We start from the raw sequence: 13,872 nt of genomic DNA on the forward strand, positions 1-13,872 counted from the left end.
AACCAGTATCTTCCAACAAGAGAAAGGAGGGCATGGCTGCTAGATTCCGTGGAGGGGAACAAGAGTTGGTTGGGATCACACCAGCTTCCTGGTTATCAGTGGAATGGGACAGCCCCATTTCATAGCACATGACTTAGCCCTGGGTGTCTCTCAAGGGTGAACCATGCCATAGTCCTATGAGTTGACGAGATCTCCAAAGGCAACCCAGGGACAGGAAGGTGACGGGGTGAGCAACTCTACTTCCCTCCAAGACTTCAGGGCCCAGAAGGAAATCCCACAGGTCTCACCACAGAGTCGGCTCTGGTGCCACCAGTACCATCAGGACCTGTCATCAAAGAAGCCAGGGCAACACAGGCCTGCTGGTGGGACTCCAGAGGCACTCTCCAGACACCAAGGGAGCTGTCGGTCTCACTCCCTTCCTGTCCCAGAGGAAGCTCTGGGGCAGCAGGCTTCTCCTTGCTCTCTTGAGTTTTCCACGGGGCTAAGGCTGGGAGAAGCAGGGGGCAGGGATGGGTGCCGGGCTTGGACACTCTGGACCCTCATACACTCTTCTGCCCCTCGCTTTGTTCCTTGGAGGAAGGGGTCTTGTCCTGGCTGCCATCAGGGGGTGCTGGCTTGGCCACAGGGCTGGGGCTACTGCTGGCCGATGGCAGGAGGTTGGCTGACTGCAGGACGGCCTCCGAGTGCTCGCGAGCCTTCATGCGCAGGGCAGCCACGCTGGCCGTGCGGTTACTCTGACAGCCGTAAGTGGGAAGGAAGGAGAGCCCCATGGGGTCTGGGACACAGCAAGAGCACAGTGGGCCCCCTGGAAGGAGGGAAAACAACAGACATCCATCACTGACTACATTCTGTCCCCCAGGACTTGGGGTTTGGGCAAAGCACTGATTGATATTGTATGGTTCTGGGCACTAAAGGGAGAAATGAAAAATGCTCAGGACCCCAAAGATGCACAACTCAAGAGACCCAGTTGATAGTTCAAGGGATTATCAGAGCATCAGAGAGGCCTGGCCAGTCCTGATTCCCTCACCAGTCAGCTGTGTGGCCTTAGGCCAACATCTTGGCTTCTCTGAGCCTTAACTTCTACTCATGTAAAATGGAATGACACCTACCTCACAGGATCAGTATGATGATTAATAAAATAATCCCACAATCCCCAAACTGTGTGCCAAAGCACCCTAAGAACTCACAGGGGCACTGCAGGTAGATTTTAAATATTTGAAGTCAAAGGAAACCCAGCCACATCTGTCAGATGCCATGCAAGCTGCTAGCTAGAGGCAGCTCACAGCTTTAACATGAGATCACGCTGCACCCTTTTCAAGGATGTCATATTTTTGTGAAGTTGAATTTTGCTGCATTTTGCAAGCACCACACAAAAATCCATGTGGAACATAAAATGAGGTTGGTGGCATCCGGAATGATTCCCAGGTCACAGAATCCATGCAGAGCCCATTGGACGCACATCCTATTAGAAAGTCATGGTAGCTATTTACGAAGGAAGGAAAAATATTATTTTTCTTTTAATTTATAAATATTATTCTTCTAATGGCTACTAAGCTATTGGGGCATAAATACTTATCGAGTTGTTTGGACTTAATCATTTAATGAACAGAACTATTGGATATTTCTTATGGCCCAAGAGTCCTGAAAATTAAGTGAGACCCTCAGGGCACTGTGAACTGAGGTCTGAGAACCTCTGAAGGAGCAGTTTGGCAAGCACTTAGCACAGGTCAGATGTGTGGGATGGGGCTTCAGAACAATTGCCAGGCCCAGCCTGCCAGCTAGCCCTGCATAAGCCACTCCAGGAACAGCGCCAGGATGGCCCTCTGCCATGCTCAGTTTGAGGAGCCTTCCTCTTCACAGGTCATCTTCGGTCATGCATTTATTCAGTGACTATCCTGTGAGCACCTGGGACCTTGTCCTTGCACTGTTCTTGTCCCTAGTGACTAATCAGCAGGAATAAGGCAGCTGGACCCCAGCCTCATGGAGTGCGGTTCTAATGGGGAAACACACCACAACGTGCGTCCCTGATGCAAAGGTAGGAGGAGTTGGGTGCTATGGATACATGAATGGAGTGCGATACTTGGCAGAGGCCTGAGTGCAATGAGTCAGAGAGACAGCCCTGTGAATGTCCAGGAGAGCGTGACAGCTAGGGAGGACAGTGGTGCAATGGCACGGACGTGGGCATAGAAGCGGCCTGTTCAGGGAGCAGCAGAGCACTCAGGGTGACTAAGGACAGAGACCACAGGCAAGGGGGTTGGCCGATGGGTCAGGGGCCACCAAGGCCAGGCTGCCCTGAAGCTGTGCAGGATGCAGTGGGAAGAAGCTTCAGTGGGTTTGAGGAGAGTGTCATGAGCTTATCTGCATCAGGAGGGTGGAGAGGCTACTGCAATAATGTAGTCCCAGCTGACAGTGGCGTGGCCCACGGTCGCCAGAGGGGAGGTGGTGAGAGGTGGCCAGATTCTGGGTTTTTGCTGAAGGTTAGAGCTTGCCTTGATTGCTCATGGACTGCAAGAAGTGTGACGGAAAGGAGTCACAGAGGATGCCTAGGTGTGGGCCTCAGTATCCAAAGGAATGGAAGTACCATTTCCAAGATGAAGACAAACAGAAGGAAAGTTTTCCTGGGGAGGGAGGATATGAGAGTCTGGCCATGTAATCCTGTGGTCCTGGTGGCCATCTGAGTTCAGAGTTGAGAAGTGATCAAAGCTCAGTGGTGCTAGTACCACCCCAGTCCGTGAGGGGTACCCAGGGGCTCCGAGGGCCCACACTGGTAGCTGGGCAGGCCAGAGATGCACAGACCTTGTACCCAGATGGGAAGGGTAGACTGAGCTGCCAATAGGAGATAATATGAGAGATTTTCTGAGCCCCTTGGATAGGTCAAATGGTAGGCCCCACGTGTGGTCCCTGCAAGAGATGTGAGTCAAAGCAGCCTTCACCCACATCCAGCCAGCCTAGGCCAGCTCCGAAGGCAGATCCCCCAGGGGAGTAGAGATGGTTCATCGTGACCCTGCCAAGGACAGTTGGGATTCAGTGCCTGTCTCTAAGGCCGGAGACCTGGGAGGGGGTAGCAAAGCCAGTCCCTCCACGTAGGCTGTGCCTGCCCTTTGGCTCTTTCTGAAAGTACCCAGGATTTGGGAGAAACATCATTGCAAACAGAGTGTTTTGGACCCAAATCCATATGTTGAATGCATCAAAATCCCTCCCTGTGGCTTTCAAGTGCTTGTGTGACGGGGTGCTGTGGCCCTCTCCTCCTCCTCCTCGTGTGCCCGCCAGGCCTCCCAGCAGAGGCTGGCAGCACCGGCACAGCAGAGCCCTCCCGGGAGCTGTTGAACCAGAGCAAACATGCATATGTGCCACTCGGCTGTCAGCACGGCCATCTCAGCTTCAGAACAGCTCTAGGAAGCCGGCTCCATGGTGATCCCTGTAGCAGCTGAGGAGACTAAGGTAAAATAATTAGTGGCAGAGCTGGACCTCACACCAGGCAGAGGGTCTTCTCCTTAATCCCGGGGTCCCTCTGTCTCAGAAGAGGACACATTCCTCCCACCTTGCCCCTTTGCCAGGCCCTGCCTTTGAGTGAAGAGATCGTCCCTCCACCTTCCCTCCACCTTCTTACTCACACCTATGTCTTTAGGGCCTCACTTGAGCTCTGCCGCCCCAGGGACCCTCCGGGACCTCCCCATCCAGAGCAGGCTTCCTGGTTATGCTCCATTCCAGCCCTTGCTCCATCTCCACAGCACTGGCTGCAAAGGGTAGATGGATTGTTCATGCTTTGCTGACTTGTTTATTGCCTGTCTCCCCCCACAACATACCCCAAGATTGTAGACTCTCAGGTAGCAGGTACCGTTCTGTCTCATTCACTACTCTGTCCCCAGTACCTAGCACAGGACCAGCAATAGGCCAGGCCCTTGGGAAGTGTTTGTGGGAGGAAGGAGGCAGACAGGGAACCAGGCTGTGGTGCCCACTGCAGGGGCAGCCTTCAGGAGGCAGCCTCAGAGAGGGCAGCCCTGGGTCATCTTACCTTCCTTTCCCGGGGACAGGCTGCCCTAGGCCAGAGCCGGGCTCCTTCCTTTCCCCTCAAGCACATTTGGGCATCTTTCCCTTCCTTTCCAAGCCTGTTCGGGTAACAGGAGGCTCACCTTTACCAGCACCCACTGTGGCCTCTCATCACCATTCTGGCCACACTGAAGGGTAGGCATCACTCAGCCCCTCTCTCCAGGGAAGTGAGGCTCCAGGATCAACTGCCCAAGTTCGCACAGTTTATTGCAGAGGTGGGACCAAAACCTTCTGGTGGCCTTTCCCTTCTCCAGCAGTGTAATAGGAGATTAAAAGGCAGCTATCACTTCCTGCCTCAATTTTGACAGAGGGACCGATACAGCAGGCAGCATATACCAAGATGAGTGCGAGACAAATCACAAAGGGAATTCTGAGAGTCCCGTTCACCACTGCACACCACCAGCGGGCCCAAGCCTGGGGACATTTCCAGCCACAGCAGTAAACAGAGTTGCACTGGGTCACATCCTGAGTCCTGACCATTCTCCGCTAGTGGCTCCCACGCAGACACAGACATACACTGACATCGGGCGTGGCTCCGCAGCTCGTTAATCTTTGCTGGGCACTGCCTGTGCCATGAGCCCTGGGAGTCACCCCACAGGAAAGTCTCCCTCCCATAGCAAAGCAAACGTCTGAAGAGACCAAATATGAAGAGCAGTGAGCCCACTCAGCAGCTTATCCTCTGTGTCTGCTTAGAATTTTTCTCATTTTTCAATAATGAATGTGAACTTTTTAAACTCAGAAACGTGCCTTTAATTTTAAACAAATGTTAAAAAGAGGAAAGACTGGGATTAGACCCCACCAGCACATTGGAGGAGGGTCTGTGCGAGGCTGAGAGCCTGAACGGCTTAGGTGCTGAAGGTCCTAAGGGACCTTGACTTTGGCTGTGAGCTGTCAGGGACCTGGAAAGGGCCACTGGGCATCCAGCACCGGCAGGCTAGCCTGAAAGGGGTGGGCTCCACTCCTCTCAGGCTGGTTTTTGTCCCCAGCAAGGCCTGGTTCCAATGTAAGCATCAAAGGGGGAGTTAAATGGTCTGTGACTCAGTGATGAATATGGCACCTGCAGGATGAAGATCTGCCCCTTGGGCAAGATAGGCCCTCCTTCCCCTGGATCCACAGCCTGTACCTGCTAGGTCCCCTACACGAAAGCCACCAATCACAACACTCCTGGCCTGCAAACCCAGATTCAGAGGCAAGAGAAATAAATGAACTCACAGGACTGAGGCTGCGGGAGAGAGAAGAGCCTGTGCTCCTCACCTAGCTCACCCCCACCTTGGACAGATGGGGAAACTAAGGACAGAGGAGCCCAACGGCTCTGGGAGACTGTTGTTAAAAACTGGAAGGACTACACCAACAATTGTGCATTTTTCAGCCTTAAAAAAAAGGGGGGAGGAATCTTATCACAGGCTACAATGCGGATGAACCTCAGAACATTAAGCTAAATGAACTAAGCCAGTCAGACAAAGACAAATTCTGTATGATTCCACTTAAAGGAGGTATGTAGAGCAGGCATATCCATAGAGGCAGAAAACAGAATGGTGGCTGCCAGGGCCTGGCAGAAAAGTGGCATTGGGGCACTGCTGTCTAATCGGGACAGAGTTTCAGTTTCAGAAGATGACCAAGTTCTGGAGACCGACGGTTATACAACAATGGAAATGCATTTTACACTTTGGAACTGGTTAAACTGGTAATCTGCTTCATGTATTTTAACACAATTAAAACGAAAATAAAATACTTAAAAAGAGAACTGAACCAAAAGAGAGTTCAGGTCAAGGTTATTGGGGAGATGAGGCCACCCCACAGCTGTCTAGACTCCTTTACGGTAAGTCCAGCGGGTGAGACCCTCCAGAGTCCCCCAGGCCACACACACTCACCCCAGCCACACACTGCCTCACCTCCATGGGCCGACACCTTCAACCCATCTCACCGCTGTGTCTTTGGCTAAGGGAGCATTGCACAGTTTGTACACATCCCTAGAGCCCAACCTCTGTCTCAAGATCTGCACCATGCCCCATGGGTAGGCATCTCCACAGCAGGGCGGCAGACCCTGAGGGATGCACCCAGGCCAACAAACTCCTTTGGCATACAGCCCATTGCAGACGTCACCCTCTTTCCATCTACAGTCCAAGTTGAATAGCAGCTCAAGTGTCCATCATAGGGGCCGATGCTTACAGGTGAACTCCTAAACATCTCAACAGCTACACAGAGGAATGTTGAAAATGAAGCAGGGGAGTCACCTTCTCTTTGTCCTGCTCTTACCTGAATAAGAACACGGAAGATATGCCAACCTGGAATACAGACACAGATAAGACGGAGAGGAGATCTGTACAACATACAAGATCTAAGGCGAACAAGGAGACAAATCGAATGTGATGATATTTACCAGGGAAAATTGTAAAGTCTGTGATCTATGCCCAGGGATCCAACTGTCCAGAGGGAGATGTGGCTCAACAGTAGAGCATTGGTCAATGTGACCTCACAGTCAGCTCACTGTGATGTCATATAGCTGAGGGCTGCCTTGACAGAGGCAGAACCTATAGAAAAAGAGAGGATAAAGTCCTTCTCCCCTCTGTCACTATCAAGTCATCAGACCAGAAGCAGGAAGGAAAGAGGGAAGAAAATGGGGAGGGAAGACTGAGAAGTGAAAGAACCGGGGCTACTAGCTGAGTTGACTCCAAGGCACAGAGGATAGAAGGTAACTGCCTCCAACTCTCTCTCCAGGTGTGGAGTGTGGAATAGAAGCAATGGGAGGACGTGAGAGAGAGAGGGGCTTTCTTTTTTTACCATCAACATGCTATGCATATGCTGTGGGCTGTCTCTGGGGTGCTACATTTCTGGCCATAACACCCTGAAGCCCCCTTGACAAGATACTGCAGAGAAACTTCGTGCACAATGTGGGCTACTGGACAAGTTTTTAAATCCCTTTCAACAAAAAAGGAGGAGTTTTAGAATGCAATGTGGATTACAAAACTGAGCTTTCCTTTCAACTTTAACATATGTTTGCAGAATTTCAATGATTATAATCAAATTTAAATTGTCGAACAACCAATATCTCTTAACTCCTATAACCATTTTTAACAAAGAAAAAAAATGATTTCCACAAATGGGATCCTTATAAAACTAACTCTTGATTTGATGTCTCCATAATTTCATGGCACCAGTAACATCACCAGATTTCTCCATATGCCTCTTAGACAAATAATTGCATCAACCTGGACACGACTGAAAACCGGAAGTAACAAAATGAAGATTCGTCCTCTGTGATACTCAGGGCAGCAGATGAACAAATAGTTACCAAGTGAACAACCAGACCCAAAAGCACATGTAGTTGGCCCATGAAAAGCACACTCAAGGCCCCTCACCAAGTTCTTAGAGTTCTTCCAAGTGCACTTCTAACATAAGTCGCTTGATTTACAAGACTGCCATAAACTAGCAATGTGGCTGCCAATAGCAGACATATTGGTGGGTAATACTGAGAAAAGAGACAAAAACTTATAAGACAGCCAAAAAACTCAAAATGTACAGTAACCTGGGCCATTTAGTACACAGCAAGCAAAGCAATACCCCTCAGGATGTCCTGAAGTCATCCCTGGTGACCACAGGAACTGTCACAAGAGATGATGTTTGAAAGGGCTTTGAAACGCATACCACCTGCTACAGTTAGTGATGGGGTGATGCTGAATCTGCCATGAGACAGGCTCAGCATTCCTTTTTTTATTACGTCAGGATGGTGACAAAGACACTTTAGAAAATGTCTACCCCAAAACCAAGTTGTTATTTTCAAAATCCTATAAAATGAGTGACAACACGACATCTCTGAGGCCTGAAAGCCAGGTGCAGCCTGCCAAGGCAGAGGGAAGTGGGCTTTGAACTTTGGCTCCTGGCTCCGCCATTAAAAGTCATATAGGGCTCCTAATCTTTCCAAGCTCGGCTTCCTCGTCTGTGAGAGGAGGTAAAACACCTGCCTTTGGGAGAAATTCTATGAAGCACCTAGTACTAAGCCCTCAAACAATTATTTCCATGACCCCATCCAAATTAAAGAGCAATTCTAAGTCACAATTCACAGCTTATTCCGACTACCGGTTCATTTCAGTGACCAGCTAAAGAACTCAGCCTCTTCTGAGCATCACCCCAGGGGACACCCAGGATGAGCGGTGAGATCTGCCAAAGGACAGTGACTGTGCAGTGAGCATCCTCATCATACCGCTCCCCCACCGGGCGTCACACACAACGCCACCTGCTTCCACAGCTGTATTGGTTCCTTGGTGACGCCTTTCCCATCCAACCAAAAAGTCAAATAATTTATTCTGCCTATAGAATTTTAGGGGGTAAGCTAAACAAACTTTAAAAGTGTCATCTTTTAACTACTAGATTTCCAGATTAGGGGCTCTAGTTTTTTTGTTTGCTTGTTTTTTGTTTTCCTTAATTTTTTATAATCAGTCAAAAAGCTATAATCAAAAATGGGCTAAAAGTTAGATTAGCTACAGAGGAGTGGCACACAGCAATAAAAAACTATGAGTAACCTAATGGTCTAACGATAGGGAATTAACTGAATAAATTATAGTTGCCCATATAGAACATGCGGAAGCTATGACAGAATTACATTATAGGAGGATATTTAGTGCCATGAAAAATGTAATAATAAAATCTTAAGTTTAAAAAGCAGGTTAAGTAACAGTAAGTCAATATGATCCCATTTTGGTATATGTATATATGTATACACACATAGTATATATGTGTGTACGTATATGTACAGCCATGTGCCATATCCATATGGGATTACAAGGGTATATATATGTTTATAAATTTATTTAGATTTAGAAATATAGAATATTTATAAATTTGAAGCTTTTAATTAAATTTTTTTAAATTTCTAAGTTATAAAATATATAAATTTATTGGAGATATATATTTATAAATGGGAAGAAAACAAATGCACCAATACCAAACATTCATACTGATTGATTCTGGGTACTAGGTTATGAACGATCTTTACATTTTTCTTTATGTTTAATTGTATTTTCCATTCTTTCTAAACTGACCAGATATTACTCTCATAAAAATGATGTCCTTTTTGTGACTCATGATTTCCCATCGCCTTTCATTCAGATGAGGAGAATAGACGCTCTCCTCTAGAATGGCGTCCCACTGAAGTTGCTAAGGAATAAACATGTGTCTCAGCACCAGCTGAGACTCCATGACTGCTAATGTCCTCAGTTTACACTGGAGTTACTGACTGAGTCCCCATGGAAAATCCACCAGGAGCATTCAGTCCATCTCCCATTCTGTGGGGATCAAAGTCAGTGAGTCCCTTTGCGTGGAATGCAGCCAACGCAGCCGCTGGCGAAGCCCCTAAAAAGCCGCGACTTCTTGATCTAGCCCTACCAACACGCCATCACCAAAGTCTCTGCAAGACCCATCTGGCCACTAAACGTAGTCTGAAAATTGTTTTCTTTGGAGAACATACTACCTCCTGGATACTAAATTAAAACACACAATTACATTTCCATTAAGTTACAGCAAATTCTGCTGAATTGATCTAATCGGCCTACATTCCTATATGACATCATGCTTTAAAGGCTTGGCCCGAACATAAATACTTAATGTAATAAATACAGTCTGAAATATTTGATCTCCTTGGCAGTTTAATTGATCTACTACAGAGACTGACAGGAAAAATTAAGTTAGTTCTGTTTCATCTCTGTCGATGGAACATTTTCCTCATAAAGGCACATGAGCTACAATTTTGGTTACAAGCCGAGCTCTCGCACACTGATTTCTTGTTGAATGTTCAGACGCAGTGTAACAGAATTGAACAAGGAGATGGGTAGGTGGGTTTATGAGACATTTTACACAAATACTGCAGCTCATTTCTTTTTGCTTTATAGTAAAACAAATAAACATATTTTGAATCATAATTCCAGTTCCTTATAGTTCACATGGAGCGTTTGAGTGGGAATATTGGTACAGTTGCCTGCAATATTTAAGCACAGATTTGTAGATGTTGTAGCTAAGTGTGCTCACCAAGTATCAAAAGCACAAGGTCAAATTCACATCTAGACATCTTCTATCACAGAACCCCTGAAGTACTTTGTCCTGTCTCTGATGGTTTTTATTGCCCTTTTCCCATGAGTTGTTTATTTTTGTACCTACCTCACCTCCCAAACTTGCTGTAAGTGCCCCTCACCTATCCTCACCCCCACACTCCTGATCACAGAACTAAAATGTCCCATTTTGATACAAAGTAAACACTTGTATATTTGGGGATATGAGAAAGGTAGGGAGAGTCCATCTTTCCTGACCGAGTGGTCATATTTCAGTTCCTCAGAGTTGCCATATCCCAGGTTCTAAGCTTTCTCAATACCCCATGGAAAGGAAAAGTGTGGTCATGACAAAATTACCCAATCTGATAAATGTCAAAATCCCCAGGTTAATTTGGCAGGTTATTCTGGTGGAATTGACGCTAAGTCCCACCCCGGTCTTTGTTCTGGCTATCACCGTACACTCACTGTCCCAACACCTCATTCGCTCAGCAAACTCTTCTCAACGGGCAGAATGGGCTCACCAAACTTTCCTTTTGCCGTGATAGTCTCAGGGCCAGCACCAGGCTCCCATCTCAGCTGGGATGTCTCTGAAGGGGCAAACAAATAATGACAGCACCCAAACCCAAGGACCCTGGCACAGCCAGAGGAACACCAGGGACACGAGTCCTAGGCAGTCCTATGCCAATGAGCATGGCCCTCCCTCCTTCCAACGGCAGCCAAAACTCTGGACAGACAGGCTGCTTTCCCTGCTGCCTCTGGGCACAAGCCAGAAACTTTCTGCTCAGCTCTCTGCCCTTCAGGGCTCCACTGATTAGCAGGAAGGGCAAACCCATCACCACCCATAAGAAATGGCTTCTGGAACCAGGTGAGTTGCAGTTTTTAAAGCCAGAGAATGGCAGCTGGTGCCTGTAAAAGGAATAGAATCAATACAGGGTATGGGGGCTGGAGGGTGGGACACCTGGGTCCCTGACTTGTCCTACCTGACAGACACACTGTATGACCTTGGGCAATCCTAGTCCCCTCTCTGGGCCTCAGTTTCCCCCACTGAATCCTGGAGAAGCAGTGGTAACATACTCATCATGGAGATTCCTTACAGCTCTTCAGTCTTTACCTCTGTCTACCTGACATCAGGTAGGCCTGGAGGGGGCTGGTGCTGACGCAACCTCCTTCCTTGTAAACCCAAACCTAATCAGATCCCCAGTGACTGCTACTAGGCCTCACCATCATAATCCTAACAACTGCCAACACTAGGCACTTGGAGGTGCCAGGCACAGACACACACCCTACCGACCTCAGGCACCACTGGAGATGGCCATCGTGGTCCTCATCTCGCAGATGAGGCGACTGGGGTCTGCCCTGAGTTGACCCTGTAATGAGAGGGAGGCAGTTACGGGCTGTGGCTGGTCTGAGTCCAGAGCCTGGGCTCACCTCGAAGCCACACATTCTCCTCTCCCAGGACCATAGCTCCACCTCAGCTCACACTTTGCCCTCTCCTCAGCATAGCCGCCCTGCCAGCCTCGAGCCTTTGTTCACGTTGTTCTCTCTGCCCGGAGTGCCTGCATCTACTGCACAATTCCTACACTTCGTCAAGCCCAACTCCAGCATCTCCTCTGGAAATCCTTCCACATCCCAACAGAGAAAGAGTCCCTGCCTCCTCTGGGCTTCCCCCACAGCCTGCATCTTTGTTGGCCTCTGAGAGCAGATGAGAGTGTCACATGAGATGGAATTATTTGTTGGCTTGTCCGTCTCTCCAAACCCATCCCAAGCCTGCAGTCCCCTTAGGGTAGGCATGTGTCTAATTCATCACCAGATGCTCCACCCCTGGTTCAGAGTCTGGCAAAGTGGGGTTCTCAGTGGGTGCTGAATGAAGAACAGGAGGAACCAGTGGTTTCTGGGGTCCAGCAGGTGGCCAGTCGTAGAGGGACAGGGTCATAGAATGGAGTCTCGTAAGTGAGGCCCATCTCCCAGGCCCATGGCAGCACGACCGTCTTTCCTTCTTTTCCTAAACTCCATGACCTTCTACTTCTGCACCAGACTCTGTGTAGGAGCAGAGGTGAGTGACTTGGAAGGATCTAGAGGTGAGTCAGCTATGGGCAGTGCCCTTAAAGTCAGGATTGGGAAGTAAGGTAGGTCAGACACAAGCACCCCAATTCATGTCAGTAAGCCAGAGTATCCTTGATACTTTTGCCAGTTAGTCTCCAGAGAAGGCCTTCCAAGAACCACCCTGCCAGTGTTCGCACCCACATGCAGTCCCCTCCACTTGAGTCTGGGCTGGCTCTGGGAGCAGCTTTCACTAATAGCATGTGGCAGAAGCAGCACTGCCTGTTCTGAGTGTAAGCCTTAAGAAGGCTCAGCATCTTCTCCTCTTACACTCTTGGGCTCAACCTCCATCCAACCCCTCCCCACAGGCTTTGGAAATGATTCCATCTTCTATGTATGTACCAGCCAGAGCTGCCATCTGACTGCAACTTCATGAGACCCCAGGCAAAGCAGGGGCAGAGCTGCCCGGCTGAGCCCAGCCAGTCCTCAGATCAGGAAAGATACTAAAAGAGTGAGGCAGGTCTTCTGCTGCTTTTATTATACTAAGCTTTCAGGTAAAGTAAAACAAGACTGAAACCTAGATAGAAATTTTAGGAAAAGAAAGTCACAAGCCAATCTCCTCACGATCATAGATGTGAAAACCCTAAGCAAAACATTAGCAAACCAAATTCAGCTATCTATAAAAAGTATAACTTGTCACATCTAATTTGGGTTTATTCCAGAAGTGCATGGTTGGTTTAACATTAAAAAATCAATGTAACTTACTATATTAATATATCAAGAAAGAAAAATCATGTGATCGTCTCTCAGCAGCAGAAAGAGTATTTGATGAAATTCAACATCCATTCATATTCATGACTTTTTAAAATAATAGTTAAAGTAAAGCTCTCAGAAAACTAGGGCAAGAAGAAAACATCTTTAGTTGATACTGGGTATCTCATAAAAGACAGCAAACATGATTGTGAAACCCTAAGAGTTTACTCATGAGCTCAAGGATAAGAAGGATCGGTCACAAAGAACACATATGATTCCATTCATATGAAATGGCCACAACCTATAGAGACAGAAAGGTTAGCGGCTGCCTGGGGCCGGGGACTTAGGAGGAATGAGGAGTGACTGGCAGCAGGTCTGCAGTGAAGACAACGCTCTGCAGTTGATCTTAGCGATCGTTGTACACTCACTAGATGCACTAAAACCACTGAGTCGTACACGTTAATGGATGAAGTGTGTGCTATGTGAATTATATCTCAATAAAGCTAACATAAAAAATCGAATAAAGCTCAGATGGCTGTGAGCTCCACTTGCATTCAGTGCTGTAGTGGATCTTCCGGCCAGCAGTCAGACACGAAGGAACAATGCACAGTATAAGGGCTGAACAGCGAGAGCAAACTGTCTTTAATTTGCAGATGATCTGCTCTTGTACATAAAATATTATCAAGAACCTACAACTAAACCTAACTATAGACATAAATCTTGCAAACACAATGCTGAGCCAAAGAGTCCAGACATGAAAAATACATACTGTATGCTTCCAATTATGTATATATACACACATGTAAAGTTCAAAAAGTTAAGACTAAACAATAGTGTTTCAGAAATTCAGCTTAGGAAGTTGGCAAAGTTATATTACATAGAAGTCAGCAAAGGGTTCCATTTAGAGGAAGTAGAAAGGGGATCAGGGATTCAGGGATTTCGGGATACAGGTAAAGTCCCAGAGGATGGTGCCATATGAGTAGGTGCC

The 13,872-nt window shown here is 47.7% G+C and overlaps 1 protein-coding gene across 2 annotated transcripts in view; it reads right to left on the bottom strand.

The window, feature by feature from the left end:
* The window catches only part of DRGX (dorsal root ganglia homeobox), a 32,069-nt gene that overhangs the window by 1,501 nt on the left and 16,696 nt on the right, over positions 1–13,872 (bottom strand). For both annotated transcript variants that reach the window (XM_074337260.2, XM_019730163.3), the window contains exon 7: positions 1–805. This exon is cut by the window's left edge and continues 1,501 nt beyond it. In XM_074337260.2, coding sequence (XP_074193361.1) covers positions 540–805 — 266 coding nt within the window. In that variant the 3' untranslated portion in view covers positions 1–539. The remainder of the gene's footprint in view (positions 806–13,872) is intronic.

Source organism: Rhinolophus sinicus, chromosome 15 (genome assembly GCF_057876585.1).
Source record: "Rhinolophus sinicus isolate RSI-liver-muscle chromosome 15, RSI-T2T, whole genome shotgun sequence".
Lineage (NCBI taxonomy): Eukaryota > Metazoa > Chordata > Mammalia > Chiroptera > Rhinolophidae > Rhinolophus > Rhinolophus sinicus.